At 44.4% G+C, this 19,899-nt stretch overlaps 2 protein-coding genes across 2 annotated transcripts; both read left to right on the top strand.

Annotated features, from left to right (window-relative positions):
- Positions 1–1,227: 1,227 nt before the first annotated feature.
- Positions 1,228–3,423, top strand: LOC309794739 (uncharacterized protein; the record flags this gene model as incomplete). Its single annotated transcript, XM_082606634.1, has 4 exons — positions 1,228–1,289; positions 1,962–2,341; positions 2,893–3,074; positions 3,331–3,423. 4 exons carry the CDS (start codon positions 1,228–1,230, stop codon positions 3,421–3,423), a joined length of 717 nt encoding a protein of 238 aa, XP_082462760.1.
- On the top strand, positions 3,011–19,428 carry ZNF821 (zinc finger protein 821). The gene is made up of 7 exons (XM_082606044.1): positions 3,011–3,074; positions 5,653–5,767; positions 12,813–12,938; positions 15,436–15,581; positions 16,274–16,378; positions 17,542–17,708; positions 18,479–19,428. Exons 2-7 carry the CDS (start codon positions 5,728–5,730, stop codon positions 19,131–19,133), a joined length of 1,239 nt encoding a protein of 412 aa, XP_082462170.1. The 5' UTR covers positions 3,011–3,074; positions 5,653–5,727; the 3' UTR covers positions 19,134–19,428.
- Positions 19,429–19,899: the final 471 nt, after the last annotated feature.

The raw sequence follows: 19,899 nt of genomic DNA, 5'->3' as shown, positions 1-19,899 counted from the left end.
AGGTTTTAAGAATAGCATTATTATGATCCCATTTTATTCGCAGCTCAAGGAGATGAAACAAGACGCCCAGTATTACACATTATTATTTGATGAAGCCAAGAAATTTCACTGGAGGCTCTCTCCTAATACTTTACCTGCTAGCTATTTTCATGTTGAAAATGTCAACTACATCAACTTTAAAGTGACATAATGCTATCTTTGTATCCCTCAGTCTAAACTCATCAAGAATTACTGTTAAGTACAAAAGCCAGTGCTTATTCCAGCTTGCATTCTTACACTGACTAAAAACCTTCTGATTGGTTGAGAATATTCCATTTTCTGGCTACCTACCCAAGAATTAAAATTTTAAATGAAATTTAAAAGTTTCCTTAACTGAACTGAAGTTAAATAATAATAATTCCTACCTTGGACTTCCCTGGTGTCGCAGTGGTTGAGAGTCCACCTGCCAATGCAGGGGACACGGGTTAGAGACCTGGTCTGGGAGGATCCCACATGCCACGGAGTGGCTAGGCCAGTGCGCCACAACTACTGAGCCTGCGCTCTAGAGCCCGCGAGCCACAACTACTGAAGCCCGTGCACCTATAGCCTGTGCTTCACAACAAGAGAAGCCACCGCAGTGAGAAGCCTGTGCACTGCAACAAAGAGTAGCCCCTGCTCACCGCAACTAGAGAAAGCCCGTGCACAGCAATGAAGACCCAACGCAGCCAAAGTTAAATAAATAAAATAAATAAATTTATTTAAAAAAGAATAATTCCTACCTCATATCCCAGCCACAAAGAATGAATGAATGAGCCATTTACGACAGAATTGTGAAGGACCAAGATCCTCTCACATTAAACGCAAGATGCAGACAATGATATCATCTCGTTAGAGATTTCTGGAAAGGACATTTTGCAAGAGCGCTTTATGCAAATACCAAGACTTGTTGCTTTATAAGCAATGATCAGCATCCTCATTAGCTCCACCTTTGTGGGGCCAGTGATCATAAGGGATATTTACATAACTCTTTCATATATTCATTTTACTTAATCAGCACAACAACCCTATGAGAGTAGAGACAAGGAATTATTACATTATTAACCATTTTACATTTTTAGGAAGCAGGGATTCAGAATAGGGAAGTGACTTGCCCAAAGTAACCAGGCTGGTCAGCAGCAGACTCAAAGCTGGATCTTCTAATGTCAGATCCCATCTTTCCACCGCATGCCCTACTGCTCCAAGTGAGCTATGTCAAAGGCAGGCTTAGGCATTCTACAAGACGAGAGAATTAGAGGAAAGGAAGGAAAGCGGTGAGGAAATAGAAGGGGACGATGAGAGGGGAAGGAGGTGTTTTATTAGGAAGTGAGTCTAACCACTTTCAATTGCCCCAAATGCCCCTTAAGTGGCAACAGTGCCACAAGTTACCCCTCTCTAAATTAATTCTATGCCCCAGGGTCTACAGCTACTGTTGTTTTATTAGTTGAGAATCATGTTGGAGACTTAAATGTCTAAAACGAAGCTAAAGATTTCTCCCCTCTGAGGTTCTGACAGCCGAACTTAGCCCCTCCCACAAAGGTCCATGGCCCCTAGATTTCGATCACATTAAACGCCGTGGGGACCGAAGAAACCGTGAGATGTGGGGAAATGAAGGGAAGAGGGTTTGGGTTGGGGAAAGGGGGAGACTAAGGTTGAGCTAAGGAGAGGGGGAGCCTGCGGTGGAGCTGTGGTTGGGGGATGTGGGCTTTTGTGGCTGAACTCGAAGGTGGGGTAGCAAACCAGGATCAGAGCTGACAGTCAGGGTAGAGTTTAAAGGTTCAGGCGAGCATAGGGGAGCTGAGGAGTTGACAGGACCAGAAAAAGACCCAGGAGGGTGCGAGGCTGGGTGGTCTCCAGGGCGCGAGAACCGAGGCGAGGCCCCTCTCGAATGTCTGTGATTGGATGCTCCCTTAAGTCCTGCCTCCCCGGACCCCTCTCCCCTTAAGCCCCGCCCATGCCTCCGGGCGCGCGCCTGGGGAGCGGGGAGGGGGACGAAGCTTGCGAAGGGGGGAGGGGGGGATAAGAGAGACTCGTGCACGCGCCCCACTCGCTGCGGGTGCGCGAGCAGCGCGCTCCCGCCGCCCGCGTCGCCATCTTTTCCCCCTCCGTCTGTCTGTCTGCCGTTGGCTTTGTCCGTTTGCCGCGCCGCCCCTCGGCTCCCCGCCACCAGCTCGGCCTGGAGCTGCCCTCTGCCCGCCGGGGCCCAGTCCCGGAGAGCCCCGGCCCGGCCGGCCCGAGCTGCGGCCCAGGGCCCATTGTCCGGCGGTCCGTCTGTCCGGAGGCGGGGCCCAGGGACCCGGAGCGCCGCGGAGCGCCGAGGCGCCGGGTAAAAAGACCCCCGACTCTTTCCCTCCGGGACCAGGCTGAGGATGCAGGGGCTCCTCGCCCCCTCCCTTGGTCGCCGGCTGTCGGTCCTTTTGTCAGTCTGTGTCTGGGGAGGGGAACAGGGGCTCGCTCTGGCCTGGGGGGCGGGGGCCGCCTTGGCTCTGACCCTCCCCCTGCCCCGGGTTCCCGCGACGAGGCCGGACCGGGCTGGCTCCCCACAGCGGCTGTTCCACTTTCCGTCCCTCTGGAGGTCTCGGGCGCGGGAGGGGCGTCCGCGTCGCCGCCCTCCCCGCGTGGGCCCAGGTCGGGCTCAGCCGGGCAGCGCCGGGACGGCCCGGGCGTCTGACAGGCTGGGCTGGAGCTGGGGGAGGGGGAGGATGAGCGTGGGGGCGCCGACCCGGGTGTCAGTCCCGAGTCGCCTTCTCGCAGAAGGGCTTCTAAATTTAGATTTCTGAGAAGACTGTATTGTGTGAGGGTTTGTCTGAGCCGCCTCAGAAGACCTCTGGCTCTTGTCTGATAATTCCCGGGAATCTACCTGTGCTCATGCTTCAGGAAGCCAGAGGGACCGTCTCGGCTGGTTATACACACGCTCCAGACCGAGCAGAAGCGGGAACAGGGTGAACTGTGAGGCGGCTACGCGACCAGCTTTCTTGTCCTCTCCTTTTTGGCAGATACAGATACCTGGGATTCAGGCGAGTTTACTTTGCTCCGTGGGAACTGCACCAGAGCTGGAGGTGGGAGTGCACCCTCTTTTCTTAAAGCTTGGATTTCACCCGTGTTTTCTTGCTAAAGTCTGTGGTGTGTCCTGGAAGCTGCAACCTAACACCTGTGGGAGAGCAGGGACAGTGTTAAGGGGAGACGTTGGCCCCCCTCCCAAGTATTCTTAACCGCATTCTAAAGATGGACAAAACTGCCTCCCTTTTTAAATAGAATCCCTTGTAGACCTGAATCTCACCGGTTACCTTTCTTCCCATCCTGTTTTTCTTCCAGATGGTGATGTTCAGGCTATCCATTTACATTTTTGTATCGGTTTCAGATTCAGGCTTGGGAACTGAGGCAGCGTTGAAAGTTAAACTGAGTTAGTGAACTTTACGGCCATGTGTCTATGGATTTTATTAGATTTTACTGCTGTAAAACAATTGTTTAACCTCTGAGATCTTGTGCAGTCAAGAATGTTATCTGCTAGTGCTAGTTTTTTATTGTTAATTAATTACATAATTAATTAACTTAGTTATTTTCAAGAGTCCACGACCCCACAAGTTTTCTTTTTTTGAGGGAGGAAGAGTATTTGCTTATGTTTTCCCCTTAATCCCTCAGGTGTGAAGTCCCATTGGGTACCATCTGGTTGGTTCCCCATTTGGCCACTAGGAGGATTGTGAGATGCAGTGGACACTGGTGATTTAAATATGCCAGATGTTGATTTCTGTTTCTGACTTGTAGCTTTAGTATTCAGCTGTTGCCTCACCAAGATGATCTGAACAGAGCCTGTGTCATATTATTTGGCCTTCATTCAGAAGGATCTTTATTACCTTTATCTCACGGTTTCAATTTCTGATCTTAATAAGAAGAAAATTTAAAGATTAAGGTTTCATTTTCTTCCTTATACAATAGAGAGCTATAGCTCTGCAAATTTTAGAAAAAAAACATGATAGGCAACCTGCATTTCATTCAACTTTCTACTTTGTGATTCCACAGACTTATAGGAAAAGATCCAAAGTGTAATATTCATTCACTGCTTCAATTTGTAAAATAACTACTTGATTAGAAAGAAATGATCTACACAAACAAAACTTAGAGAACACGTTTCATTAGCATTAGCACTCAACATACTACCTTAAAATTGATTTTTACTGTATACATTTGGAGTTTTTTTTTTTTTTTTTAATTAAAGGTCTGAAAAAGAACTGTGTTTGATATGCAGATATGATAGAAGACTGCCTGAAAGCTGCTTCCTTTGCCACTTCCTGTGGAGGCCTGTCTTTACCATTTGCGGTTTCTTTCTTCTTTTGGTAAGGGGAGGCAGGATCTGATTACAGGTCTGAGGTCCTTTCTAGCTACATAGAGGAGTTAGTTGGCATAACAGGAGGTGAGTCTTCACTAACTGGAGTGCAAAGTGTAGATGGTAGTAAGTAGTCTCTCATAATGCCTCTTAAGGCAATAAACTACAATTTTATATTTGCTTATTAGTGTGAGTATAATTTGAGAAGGCAGGGACTGAAAGAAAAGTTAGAGGGTGACCACATCCACGTTCTCATCTTTGGTAGGAAAGAGAATATCTCCTTTTAATCTATGTCTGTTTATTCACTCTATCTTTCAAAGAAAATTCACAGCTTCCACTACTAATCCATTTCAGACTCTCTAACAACACTTAATGCTGGGAAAGCCTTTCTTATAACTAACCAGGAAGCTCTAGGCTTAAGTATCTGTTCTCTCCTATTTCAGGGAAGCAGGTGCATGTCTCTGCAGCACTTCTCATTTGGGGACCTTTTCTCTTTGTTCTTCCCACTCTTTGCTACAAGAGGCTGGATTGAGAAGAGGCACTAAAGTTATTAACTTTGACCACCACTCGGGAGCATGTGAGCAGGGCCAGGTTGATGTTCCACATTGAGGTATTGAATTAGTACCCAGCAATGTGTATGGCACCTGGCTCTTCTGGTAAAAGCCCATCTTCAACACGAAGTCTGATTTGCTTTAGTGCCCTGTCATCCACAGTCCCTAGTACTGTGCCTGCATCCCTAGGTAGAGGCTCTATTTCCCATGTTTCATTTACAGATGCCCAGGAGTTTTGAGATATTTCCTGTCTCACAGGGATGTGGTGCCTTCATCACCTCCAGGAGAGATAACTTCTTGAAAAAAAACATCTGGAGGCTCTCATTGGTGCAGATTTCAGGGCTTGACTTCCAGAGGGCATGTGACATATGAGCTGCCACCCTCTTTAGCTTCCTTTGCTTCCTTTTACAATTCATGAGGGTTATCTCTTTGAGCCCATGGTGCTTCTAACGCTGGTTGCCTGAGTTTTTTTGCTTCCTTTTCTACCTTCTGAGCTTGATCATGATCACTTAACAGTATTATGGATTCCAGAGTTGGATTTAGAGTGGAATTCTCTAAATCCTTTGGAATTCTCTCTGAAACTTCTTGGGACCTTAAAGTTGTGCTAGAGATTTCTTTCTTTCTTTCTTTAAGAAGTTCAGTGATTTATAACTGGTGAATTTTATATATGCTCAAAAACTATTTTAAAAAGTCTCTCATCTTTTAATTGTGTATAATTTATGAGCAAAATGACATGTGCTAACATTATCCTTTTTTTTGTAGGTCAGCACCTTGCAAGGAGGTAGTAACATCCAGTCGTGAAACTGGGAAAAGCCAGAGCTCTTGGATCAGGGAAACATGTCCCGTCGGAAACAGACAAATCCAAATAAAGTTCACTGTGAGTACTGGGCTTTTTATTCTGGAAACTGAGAACGCTGAGGGTTGGAAAGGAAGAGTAATCTGAATTTAGGTGATCGACTCACACTAATTTGTGAAGAAAAAAGGGTTAAAGGTGTCGAACATGATGGATTTAAAGTGTTTCTATGCTGGAGGAGGTCTTAGAAACCTGTCTTAGGAATAGGTGCTCTTGATTCATCTTTAGTATTCACATTAACAAACATTTATAGGATTCCTACTCTGTGCAAAGCCTTGTGCTAGATGCCAAGGCCATAAAACAATATAAAAATGTATAAGACTATAACGTAGCCACAGATATATAGATAGATGAGCATATAGCAAGATAATATATGCTAAGTGCCAGATAGGGATGCTGCAGACTGTGTGTACTACAGAAATTAAGAGGAGGGAAAGGGACTTCCCTTGCGGTCCAGCGGGTAAGACTGTATTTCCACTGCAGGGGCCACGGATTTGAGCCATGGGTTTGATCCATAGGTGGGGAACTAAAATCCCATGTGCCCTGAGGCCAAAAAAAAAAAAAAAAAAAGAGGAGGGAGAGAGCTCCATGGACTGAGATAGCCAGGGAATGCTTGATGGAAGAGGCCTTAGACTATGAACTTGAACTGGACCTTGGAAGGTAGAAAGTGGATTCTTTAAAGAAAGAGGAAAGGAGAGGTAAAATCAGGTAGGGGAAAGCAAAGAAACAAAGAGGGAATGCACGTGGTATGTTCAGGGGACAAGGAGACTTTGTATGAAGCAGAAGTTGCATTTGTCCAGAAGCCATAGAACATGACGTTGGAGATGTTTAACTCTGCATTGTAGAGGCCTGAAGGCCAGGCCAAGTTCACGCTTCATCCTGACTGCAAGGAGCTACTGAAGGTTTTTAAGCAGGGAGAATGGAGTGACATTCAGAATACAGTGTTTTGGGACTACAAAATAGTGTGTGGGATGGATCACATGGAGAAGAGACTGGTAACAAGAGCCAGCTATGCACTATTGCCTTGCATTATTTCTCAGCAGGTTCATATATATGTTTTATTTTAGTAATTGGATTGTAAACTTCTGGAGGGCAGACACTATGTCCCATATATAATTCCTGCTATCCCTCTCTACTTCTAGCACTGCTCATAGTGGGTTTTCAAAAGTGCCTTATTAAATTAACACTAATATATCTATGTAGATTTGAGACAATTAACCAGTTTCCTGTGATCTGGGGAGATAAGCATCCTCATTCAAATGTAAAAAAGAGACAAATAGCTCCATGTTCTTATGGGGGACTGACTAAAGTACAGCAACATTTGAAGGGAATTCAGTGGTATAACATATGAAAGTTTTTTGTTTTTTTTAAGGAAAAAAACCTACATTTGAGAGGATAGATCAGTCATGGAGTTAAGATAAGAGGACTAAAATTTATTAAAAACATACTGTATGCCAGACAGTATGTACCTTATTTTATTTTATTGGGAAATTTCAAAAGTAGGAGAGAAAACAGTAGGTTCAGAGGAATTAAGAGGACTTCAGCATTTTATAGATTAAATGAGATTAGGGTAGCAAACTTTCATATACAATTCTTCAAGAAAAGTTTTATAAGATAGCACAAGTTGGATACTTCTAGGAGTGTATTCTGGAGTAGGTGGATATGGAAGGCTGCCTAATATAAAGGCGAGTGGTTCAGGATTTAGAAACTGCTGCTAAAACAGTGAAATTTAGTGGGCCTGAATGTGAGGATTTTCAAGAGAGATAAAATGAAGTATCTCTACCATAGGTAATACAACACAGAGGTTCAGAAGGTTTGTCTTCTCCTCTCTGGTGGAAGGTGGATATTGAGAAAAGACACAGATGTGACCCCAAGAAGGCAGGGCAGGAAAGGAACTCTTAGTAGAGTGATGGGTTTACAAATAAGGCAATCACTGGAGTTGGGCATTTACCTCTAAAAGCCACCTGTCCAAAGAGACTTTGAGGAAAGTAGCTGGTGGGGATGATAGTATGATCAAGTACAGGGAAGCCAGTAAATGCTTGTGTGGCCAATGCCTGCGCCCACATAGCATAAGTCCATAGCTGCATCTCCTCCCACCGTAATCAGTCAAAGCCAAGATGAGCTGGTACTGGAGTTGGAAAACAGATGGACAAACAGACCACAGAGAAGGAGGGAATATCATATCCACAGCTGCAGAAATGCAGTTTCTAGAGTTGAGCTAGTGAAGCTTGTAGTAGTGTGGTGGAGCGGGTGGGACTTTGCAGTGATGACCATTAAGAGGGCTGTGAATGGAAATGTTCAGGTGCAACTAAAAAGTGGACCCACAGGGAGGGGCTGTTTTCAGTGATGCATTTGGGCAGGGAATTGTGAAGGCATATCACATGATGGACTAAGAAAGAAGAAAGACACTGAGATTTGCTGGTCTCTGAGGACCTTCTACTTATTTACTATTTGGGGACTGAAGCTGGTCCTACATTTTTTGGAAGGTCATCTTCTCATTGCCCACAATAATGCCAAGTAGAAATAGGTAATTTCAGTCTTCTGACCAGGTGCGTCTCCTAACCCCTTGCAGTGAAATAGAACCAATCAAATGTATTGAATTTAATGCTGCTCATCTATTTAAAGTAAACAGAATGAATTCAAGGTCTGGGAGGCAGGAAGGTCTGCAGAAGCTTTGCTTAAATGTCAAAGCCAATGGCATTTGAGCAGAGTAATGGCTGAGCTCCATTAGATCTGCCTTCTGGGAACAAGAGGATTGAGTAGCAGGCAGCTCCTAAAAGAATATATTAAGAAGCCCTCCTAAAAGAATATATTAAGAATCCCATTGCTGTTCCCTGGCAGCATCTGTCTGATCCACTTTAGAAGTCAATGGGCAGGCTGCTCTGGCATATACTTGGCTTTCCTCAGGATTGTCTCTGTATCTAAATTACCATCATGATCTCTCCTTTACCCAGAAACGTCCAGGCAGACTCTTGTGTTTTGCCCAGTTCCTTAATAGACTTAATGCAGAGCTTTTGGAATAAAAGTCCAGAATTGTTGTTAGTCACAGAGGAACTGCATATGGGTTGAAATCTCTGTAGACCTCTTCCCTCCCTCCTTCCTCATCTCACCCCCTCTGAATACAAATTTCTGTAAACTGTTTCTAGAGAGGTTGAAAATACAATCATTTGCACACTTTCATTTGGTGCTTTTGTACCAAGCAAACCACTAAGTAAAGGAAAACTTCCATTTCTTAAGAGACTTTTGTTTTCAGATTATATATGAGACTAAAAACTTTCAACTTCAATTAAAGTTTTCAGCTTTTACAGAGAAGTAGGAAAAAGAAGCCTTCAAAGCCCCTTCTCTTCTAAAAAGTGCAGTTTGTTTTGTCTTCATTCATTGTCAGCATCCTTGTGAGGTAAATGGTTCTGTTCCCAATATGTGATGGCACCTCGGATTACGGAGACTGTCAGCTAGAAAAGGAATCCTAAGTGCCCCACTCCCAGTACTAACTCATTTTATTCTGAATTTGACATCTGCTCTCTTAGAATATGTCTCAGCTGCTTCACTTAATTTAAGTCAGCCAGACATTGCATTTTTTTAACTGCACCAAAGACTCAAGAAAGAGAATTGTAAAATCTTTGTCTTCCAGTAACTTTCATCTCAGGCTTCTCATCTGTTCTGCAGGCTTGTTTGCATGGCTTTGTTCTTATCTGGTCTAAAAAACCTTAGCCAAATCAGACCAACAGTATCTTGATTTCATACCACAAAAAGGAGAGGTGTAGTACCTTGCTTTTTACTGTTGAACTTAGATGACTTTTTCTCAACTATTAATAGACAAATAAATACCCATGTTAAAGAAGATGGTTGCCCTACATTAATATCTAGAAGCCAGAGGATTTTTTTTAACCTACTCCAACAGTCTCAAGATAGAAGGAAATAATAATGCTACATTGTAAAAGCAGGCAACTGTATAACACTTCTTAATCACTAGTATCTGTATGGATCACATTATACTTGAGTTAATATGACATACTTTTAGCAATTATCACTACCTTCTTATGAAAGGATAATTCTGGACAGTCAGATTTAGGGATTAGGTAAATAATGACTACTGGGAGATCATTCACATATCTTTTTCTGTGAGGTCTGCCAGAATCCCTCTTTATGGTTTTTATATATTTTGCTTTATGTTGGTATTTAAATAAGAATAGCCCTAAAGAGTAAAGTTTACCTTAGCCTTTTTCCCAAGTCAGGAATGGAATAAAATAGAGGAGCATAGCTTTTCTTTCCAAACTGCCAAAAAAGGAATAGCCCAACTATCCTAGGTGAGAATGCTCCCAAAAGTCCTAGATAGGGCAGCTGTATTGAACAGACTCTTCTCTGTTCTGTGAAGGTTGAAATATTTAGACAACTTCAATAGGAATAAATTTTTAGCTCAAGTTTGATAGAGACTAGACTGAATTACTAGCTGATCTTGAAAATTACATATCCTTATAGATGTCCTTCTAATACAGTGGTGATTCCCCATTAAGAAAGGGGGGGGGACTTACCTGGTGGCACAGTGGTTAAGAATCCACCTGCCAGTGCAGGGGACACGGGTTTGATCCCTGGTCTGGGAAGATCCCACCTGCCGCGGAGCAAACTAAGCCCGTGCACCACAACTACTGAAGCCCAAGTGCCACAACTACTGAGCCTGCGCTGTAGAACCCGTGAGCCACAACTACTGAAGCCCGTGCACCTACAGCCCATGCTCCGCAACAAGAGAAGCCACCGCAATGAGAAGCACGTGCACCGCAACAAAGAGTAGCCCCCGCTAGCCACAACTAGAGAAAGCCCGCGCACAGCAACGAAGACCCAACACAGCCAAAAATAAAATAAATTAATTTAAAAAAAAAAGGAAGGGGGGGAAGTGTAGATTCTTAGTATGTTATAAACCTAGCTGGTTTCTGGATGGGTTTCTTTAGAGATGTCATTGATGAGAATGGTCTGCCATTGATAATTATATGCTGGTACATAACTTGTTCCTTAGTGTCATATCTGCCCACGGCCACCAGGTCCAAAAACATGCATTTACCCAGAATTCAGTAACTATTCCAGTTAGCCATGGTCTGTGGTTACAGAGGAACCAACGTGGAGAAATTAAATATTTTACTCCTGCAAAGAGGGAAGAGGAGGCGCTATAACACAGAACTCATTTTTTGCTCTCCCTAGCGGTAATTTATATCCAGTGTGTCATCCTGAATATTATGAAAGTGGACTTAAAGCAGGTTATTTTTCGTTTACTTGAGGGCTGTGTGGCTAGAAGTACACTTGGAATCTTAGCACCTCTATTCCCACTCATAGTGTCAGTCAGAATAGCCATAATATTTTTTTCAGGCTTTTTAATAATTTCTGATGTAAAGTTTAACACTTAAAATTATGTTTGCCCCCTCCCAGCCATAATATTATTCTAACCCAGGCATGGTAACTCATCACATGGAATCAGAAGCATAAAAATGATGGTTCCTTCCGTCAGTCCTGGCCTTGAGAACATCATTTTGGTACTTGAGTTGTATATATCAGTTTCTGATGGTAGGAAGGTAACACTAACACTAGGATCAGAGCTATTCTTGTCACACAAGAGACAAGCGTTTGTTTTCAGTAAAATTGCTCTAATGAACCTCTTAAAATTCTGTCTACAACTCTGCTAGAAAGCAACTGAAAAATATGGTAATTAAGGGTTGGACAGACCGGGGTCTGAATACTTAGTTCCACCATAGACCTTAGTTTTCTCCTAAGTAAAATATGGATAGTAATACCTACCACATAAGAGTTTTGCAGAGAATCAAGGTGAGGTAGCAACTATAATGCACTTAACGTAGAGCCTGGAACAAGAAGTGCCAAATATCACTATTATTAGCATTTGGCACTTAGCATATAGTAGATGTTCAATGAATATTTGCTGAACAAATACCTAAATGAGTCACATGAAGCCTACTTCACATCAGTTCTTTCATTGCCCAAGGACTAGTTGTACAGGTCAACTGACCAGTTCATTCCTCCTACATCATTGTATCAGCCTCGGAATCTGAGCCTGTTTAATTTCCTCTCTCTCTTCATTAAGAAAGCGCCTGGTCTATTGTCAGACATTTCACTAGGGCTTTTTATTATTCTCTCTTGGTGGCTGGAGAATGGGGACTGTAGTTTCCACTCTGACTGAGATAATGGAAACCTCGAGAAACCCAATTCTCTTTTCTCCTTATGCCTGGCCTCTTGGAAATAAAAGAGCACTTAAATGTTAACTCTTCAATAACCACACAGATCCCAGGCAGAGTTCCTCACAGTAAATGCATAATCAGGATGGGTTTGGGGCTTTTGGATACTGCATACAAAGAAGAAAAAAAAAAGACCACACTAAACCAAGGAGACTAGATGAAATATTACCTGTTGCAAATTGGTTGGCATGTTTCAGGAAGTTTGTTCCTCAGCAGAAATGAGTTCACATATTATCTGTTTTCCTTTTAATCCATTATTTTTGATTTGCTCGTGGCTAATTCTAATAGATGTGAGAGAGTAAAGGAAGAACTTCTAGAGTATGTCTTGTAAGGAGAATGGATGAAAGATGGGGTCATAGATACTGTTTCAGATGGATTATTTGAAGCGCTTGTTTATAGTCAGAGGCAGACAGAATCAGGACCATATTGCTAATACACTGAGATTCAGAGATTGTGCCCAGATTTTTTGCCCCATCTTCACTCCATCACTTTGCCGCTTGCCTCTGTCTCCCCAGTCCTGATGGAAGGTTATAAATAGAATTGAGATTTTGATGTTAAATTGGTAAAGTAGCAATTGATCACCTTTAAAAGGAGTCAGTATTAGGAGGATTTAAGAGAAGCAAATGATGCTTTCTAGAGCATCTGGCTTGTTTCCCAAGAAGAGTAGCTGTGCCCGGAAACCACTGGAGGCAACAAGCTGACTTGGAGATGAATGACCCCACCACAGGGTACCTGCCTGTCTCCTACCTTTGAATGGTCTGACTTTCCAACCAGCTTGCCTGGGGATGTACTGCCCAGCTGGTGGCCTGACTATTTTTCCTTGTGACCACCAGGGGATCAAGTATTTGCTGGGCTAGAAGAGCAAGCCCGCCAGGCGATGATGAAAACTGATTTTCCTGGAGACCTTGGCAGTCAGCGACAAGCTATCCAACAACTAAGAGATCAGGACTCCAGTAGCAGTGAGTTCTGCACCTTCTGGTAATGACTCAGGGCAATGGGAGAAGCATTATCAGAGTGTGTGTGCTCTGGGGATTATGCATGGGGGTTGGGAGGAAGACATGAAGAAGGAGATTTGTGGATCCTCAGTGTTCCCAAAGGTGTTCTAAGGTGTATGGGCATATGCTTGTCCAGAGAGAGAACAGGTTTTTTTAACTCAAGGACTGCAGTACTTGGCATAGTGCCATACACAGATAGATTTGTGATGACTGTGACAGACAGGGGCATAGGAATAATGAGTGCTCAAGCAGCCCCTGGGCTAGGTCAAATGAAAAGAAAAAAATCCCTGTCTCCTAGGATCTGTTTATTCATAATTAATGAAATGTAAGAGTGGTATTAATGAAAGTTTTGCTTGAGGACCCAGTTTTAATGTTTTATAAGAGGACTTGCTTACCGGTGAGATTATGCAGCATGTAAAATGCTAATGTCGAGGTCTTCCCACACCAAGTCCTGAGTAGATCCCTTTGGTTAAGAGATTGAAAAGACAGTGGCTGGTAACTGGTTGAGCCTCATGGATTGTCTGTTCTGTGACTTGCTTGAACAAAGACACTTTGAGATGTGTTATTTCCTAGGATGATTTCCACATCTGATCCATCTGATATTGGTTATTATTAGTGTCAATTCATACGACATTTCTGATTTTTCTCCATGTTCGGGGTTGGAAAAGAAAGAAGAGGGTGAGAGTTCTGTACCTTCCAGGAACTACATTTTCTATTTAAGCTAATACTCTAGCAATAAAAATAATAATTTAGCAAGTAATTGGTCAGGTACAGAAAAGTGAACCAAATATTTCTAGAAAATCTGTGGGAGCCACCAGTTTGAGTGACAGGTAGGAATGGCAATAAAGTCTGATAGGTTTCCATTCTGGAAAGGTTGCATCATCCCTCTGCATGGCATACTTATTCTTTTTTTAATCTTTCTAGTAGAGAGATATATTTGGATTTTTGATGAATTACAAAAAGTGTTTGATACAGTGTTGTCTTAGACTACAAGTATTCCAAATAAGCTCATGAGAAAATATAGTATGATTTAATCTGTGCCAACCCTTATTACTGAGATGGATTCACACTAAAGCTTTGGACCAAGGAATAAGGCATACTGTAGATCTTTCCAGGGCCCAAATCCAGTCCACCAACCAAGTGAAGTATCTAACAGAGACACATGTATCTACTAGCAGATGATTTGGTTAGATTTTCTTTTGAAGAAAGGGAATGTAACCAGTTTTGCCCAGTTCTTGGTAGATTTAGAAATTATGTAAGGGATAGTAAAGAGAAGATAAGAAGCACGCTGTTAGCTAGGAAAGCTGAGTCTCACTGCTGATGCTGAGAGCCTGGTGAAACTCTATCCTGTATTTCTCTTGCTGACAGTCAGGCCCAGGAGTCTAGGATCTAGGTGGTGTTAGGATGGGACTGGAGTCTGACAGCTTCCCTAGGTTTGGCTTCCTCTTGTGATCTTCAAAGTACTAGCACTTTTTTTTCCTTTCAGAAAGAACTCCCTATGTTATTGTGTTTTTTAAAAATCATTTCTTTTCCAATTTTATAAGTAATAGAGGAAAAAAATCAGCTCACACAAACCTTGCAGATCCCCTAGCCACAGGCAGACCTCTGCACGGCCACATCTTGCACCCTGAACTAAAACACATCAATTCTTACTTTAGCCACAAGAAATTATATTTCATCCTAAAGTAAAGGATATCCTGTTCCCTCCACTTGATGCATTCAATAATCCATCAGATAATCCATAGAACCACCAGAAACAATGGACTTATTTAACGTAGAATGCTGAGTTACTAGCAGAGTAAGGACACCGTGAGTCAAATACCACTACAGAATGCCCGAGGTTGGTTGCTTAACGTTTCCACTGTACTGAGCAGCTTTCTCCCTATAAAGTGACATTTTCACCTAATTTCCTACTGCCTCCTTTATTGATAAGAGGAAAGAAAAACTTGTTGGTGTTTCTGTAATCATGCCTTGGGGTTTGTTGGGAGAGAACAGATTAGTGGGTCTCAGAATAGAATAGTGTATGCGACACCATGGAGAAATTGTGCGGGGAGGTTATGGAGAAAAGTAAGTAATAAAATCAGTGATAAGCATTGGTAAGTCAGAAGTGGTGTGTTGGAATGAGCATGGTGTGAGGTGCATGGGAGGTGTGATTTGAACGTGTGAGATATTTGGGAACCCTGTGTAAGAAGTTATCATTTTTATGATAATATACAGGACCTAATAACCATTTTCCAATACAGTTTTGCCTCTGATTTTCTCTTTAGTGTGTATATGGCAATATAAACAATTATAGCTGGCTTCCACTTAACGTGATTTGTACCCAAATAAGCACTGATACAAACTATATTATGGAAGATCTGAGAATGTTTTCCATTTTAGCTGCAAACTTTAGGGTGGAAAGCAGCGTAAGATGTATTCACGCAAAAATCAGAACAAGTGACCAGTTTGTGTGTTCCAGGTGACAGTGAGGGTGATGAAGAGGAGACCACACAAGATGAAGTCTCTTCCCATACATCAGAGGAAGACGGAGGGGTGGTCAAAGTGGAAAAAGAGTTAGAAAATGCAGAACAGCCTGTTGGTGGGAACAGTGTGGTAGAGCATGAGGCAAGTGACAAATGGCTGCTGAGTCCGGGAACCTCCTTACCCTTCTACTCTGCCCAAGATGCCTGTCTTCCACATGTAACACCCTTGCCTCTGAGGGTCTCCTGGGCTTCATATGAAGCCTCTCTTCTTTCCCACCATGAGTTACCCAAACCTCAGACACTCAGTTCTCTTCACACCCAGCTTTCCTTTTCCACCCACATATCACTTCACTCCCACACAGCTCTTCTTCCTAAAGCTCCCCACTTCTTCCCAGCAGAACATCGGTCTTTGCAAGACTATTAGTTGACTTCCTCAGGTGTACTCTTGAATATGCTTGCAAATTTCAGTCAAAGTGTTAAGTGAGGTGCCATCTTTTCACTAAACTGTTTCCTAAGGATTCCTGCAAGAGGCATGGCAGTAGGGAAAGCTGATCTTCTCTCTACAGAGTTTACCTTAGGGGAAAAAGAAATAGATAAGCTCTCTCTGGAGTAATACTATGTCTTCATGGCAGGAAGCCTTGGAGAAAATGAAGATGGGAGCAAATTTAATTCCCTTTCCCCTATCACTTTTTCCTTCGACCCACACTGGGAACCTAGTAATAACATATGATAAGAGGTTGTGTTCCTTTTAACAGGATACCCTTTTAAAAGAAGTAGGGGCAGGGAAGAGACTGGTAAACTGTGTTCATGAATCACCTACTTGTTAAATTGCAGGTCACAGAGAATTTGAATTCTGACCCCTTAATTGGACTCTGCCAGTGTCCCCTCTGCCAGCTGGACTGTGGGAGTCGGGGGCAGCTGATTGCGCATGTGTACCAGGTATGGCCTGCGGAGCCGCATGCTCCAGAACACGGGTGCCAACAACTTGTGTAGCCTTTGCCTCCAACCCCGGAAAGAACCTTGGGTTGTTGCTTCCACCAAGACTCCACTCCAATCCTCAGAAAATTGTAGAGAATAAGTGGGATATGTTGAGTGAATATGTTCTGGGTTCCCAGGCAGACACACTGTGAAAATTAAGTATCATTTTTTTTCTAAATTACTTAAGGCATATTTTAAATAGTGAAATAGAAACTGGGCTTTGTTTTAAAGAAGAAAAAATGAGTTAACATAGGTGTTTCTGAAGTATTGGAGAAAGATAGTGTAAACCAGGGGATCAGAACTAGACAAACTTTTGTTTCCTTTTTTTTTCCTGATCCAGTCGCAGAACATGTGCCTTATGCTCTGTATTGAACAGGCATTAGTACACATGGCAGCCTGAGTTTTACCATAAAGATAATTGGTTCATGAGGAGAAGCATTTCTTCAGAAGACTGATTTTAAAAGACTGAAGAAAAGGCAGTGCATTTAAATACCTTTTGGATATCAGTCTTTCCATCCAGCTTCTAGACTTGACCTTCAGTTCTCCTTTGAAATGCACTTGTGGGCTTCCCCGGTGGCACAGTGGTTGAGAGTCCGCCTGCCGATGCAGGGGACACGGGTTCGTGCCCCGGTCCGGGAAGATCCCACATGCCGCGGAGCGGCTGGGCCTGTGAGCCATGGCCGCTGAGCCTGCGCGTCCAGAGCCTGTGCTCCGCAATGGGAGAGGCCACAACAGTGAGAGGCCCGCATACCGCAAAAAAAAAAAAAAAAAAAAAAATGCAGTTGTACCTACACAGCATGTGACAAGCAGGCCGTGAGAAATTATCCTGAGCAAGAATTCCTCTCAGGCTCTGGAGTCCCATTGTCCCCCAAGCCAGCCATGTCCCAGTACGTAGTCAGAACTCAAACTAATGAAATCTGAGTGATGGTCTGGATGGCCTTGCCCTTCTGAAGGCCCTTTAACACAAGAGACTCTTGCTTTTCCAGGTGCTAGATAGGGAGAATAGTTGCAAGTCCTTGTTCTAAGACTAAGGAAAGGGGACATTTCCCAGAAAGTAGTTCCTAAGTGGGTACAGATTGTCCTGGAGCTGGTGTGAGTTGACAGATTAAGGCTCTCTTTTACAGCACACTGCAGCAGTGGTGAGCGCCAAGAGCTACATGTGTCCTGTCTGTGGCCGGGCCCTTAGCTCCCCCGGGTCATTGGGTCGCCACCTCTTAATCCACTCGGAGGACCAGCGGTCTAACTGTGCTGTGTGTGGAGCCCGTTTTACTAGCCATGCCACGTTTAACAGGTTAGCCGGGCAACTGACCCTCTGTGCTGGGAACAAATTACTGGGTGTGGGTTCTGCTTTCCCAAGTCAAAGTGAAGGTTAGAGACGGGCAAGGCAAAGGGAACTGACTCTTGACTCTTTGGAAATATGAGTAATGAGGCTAGTAAATATGTCCATTCCATTAGACATCCTCAAAGGGAAATGAATTCTCATTTCTTTCCTCGATCAGAATATCTTCAACTAGAAAGATGTGGGAAAGACCAAGACCATTCATGATAAAGCATGGAGAAAGAAGTTACAGGGTGTTGAGAGGACCCTAATGTGAGGACAGAGTCTCCACTGTGTCCCAGGAAGACTGGAACTGTGTAAATTGTGTCTGAGTCCCATTTGCTAGTGTACAACACAGGGTCGGCTGGGGGGAGGTGGAGCCAGTGGACTGGACCTCCCCTGAAGGCAGCCTCCGCCTCAAGGAGGACTGCCCTGCACAGTTCCTACGAACACCATCAGTCCGGCTTGAATGGAACTGCACATTGTAAGGGCTCATCTGATTTCTGGTGGCTTGCTATGGCGGTTGGCTCAGCCCCAAACTCCAGGTGGGCTTTAAGACTTGGTAGACAACCTAGCCCAAAGAAGGGCAAGGGTGGAAAGGTAGAGGAGGTCTCCCAAGCACTCATACTGACCCCTAGTGGTGAACTTGGAGCAACTGGCCTGGTAGGACAGAGTAAGTCAGGGCTGGATACCTGAGCCTTGTTAGACCGTGGCATTAACCATCTAAAATTTTTGCTTTCCAGTGAGAAACTTCCTGAAGTCCTTAATATGGAATCCCTACCGCCAGCCCACAGTGAGGGCCCCTCCAGTGCTGAGGGGAAGGACATTGCCTTTAGTCCTCCAGTGTACCCTGCTGGAATTCTGCTTGTGTGCAACAACTGTGCTGCCTACCGGAAACTGCTAGAAGCCCAGACCCCCAGTGTACGCAAGTGGGCCCTGCGTCGACAGAACGAGCCTTTGGAAGTCCGGCTGCAGCGGCTGGAACGAGAGCGCACAGCCAAGAAGAGCCGGCGGGACAATGAGACCCCCGAGGAGCGGGAGGTAAGGCGCATGAGGGACCGAGAAGCCAAGCGCCTGCAGCGCATGCAGGAGACAGATGAGCAGCGGGCACGCCGGCTGCAGCGAGATCGGGAGGCCATGAGGCTGAAGCGGGCCAATGAAACCCCGGAGAAGCGGCAGGCCCGGCTCATCCGGGAGCGGGAGGCCAAGCGGCTCAAGAGGAGGCTGGAGAAAATGGACATGATGTTGCGAGCTCAGTTTGGCCAGGACCCTTCTGCCATGGCAGCCTTAGCAGCCGAAATGAACTTCTTCCAGCTACCTGTGAGTGGGGTGGAGTTGGACAGCCAGCTCCTGGGCAAGATGGCCTTTGAAGAGCAGAACAGCAGCTCTCTGCACTGAACCACACCCTCCTGCCTGCCTTCCCACTCAGCCGTCCCCAGGGTCCTGTCCTTGCTGCTGGAGGCAGGCCCGAGTTTGTTGCAGGTGGACCTGTGTACCCCTTGCATATGGGAGCAGGATGATGGGGTCAGGAGGGACCCAGCTCAAGGCAGCTCTGGATGAGGGAGCAGGCACTCCAGACACCTCGACTCCCCAGCCCACTGCTGCAGGGCATGCGCATAGGACTCTGGGGCCCTAGTGTGGCCCACGCCCACCCCACGGAGTTGTGAGGGCTAATAAATTAATTTTATCTTTACTGGCCCTTTCCTGCTTTTCTCTCGATTTCATTCTAGCAAATCTAGGAGAGACGTGGATAGAAGTTTTCAGGCAGGGACGTCTAGCCATTGTCTTTTTCCGAGGGAGGGTGCTCCTCAACAAAGCCTCTCCCAGCAGAGATCCCTTATCTGGCCCTTCACAAGTTAATGACATTAAGGAAGAACCGATGCTGACTACGTGAGGGTGCAGGCCCACAACACTAATGAAGATCACCTGTGGTCCCAAGAGCTATTTCAACCCAGCTTACCTTTTCCAAACTCGGAAGTAGACGCCTTTCCTCGTAACTGGCATTTGCTAAAGAGGATGAAGTATTTAGACCAGGTACCAGCTACTTTTCCCAGCAGAATTCAGTCTGCCAAACTTTTAAAAATTCTACCCTAGACAGCACTCAGTTGCATTCAGGAATACGTTCATAGAAATAGCTGCAATATTAAGGTTCACAGTGCCAAGG

Source organism: Mesoplodon mirus, assembly GCF_964341445.2.
Source record: "Mesoplodon mirus genome assembly, chromosome: 19".
Lineage (NCBI taxonomy): Eukaryota > Metazoa > Chordata > Mammalia > Artiodactyla > Ziphiidae > Mesoplodon > Mesoplodon mirus.
The sequence above is the reverse complement of the archived record's forward strand: the minus strand, read 5'-3'. Positions and strand labels throughout refer to the sequence as shown.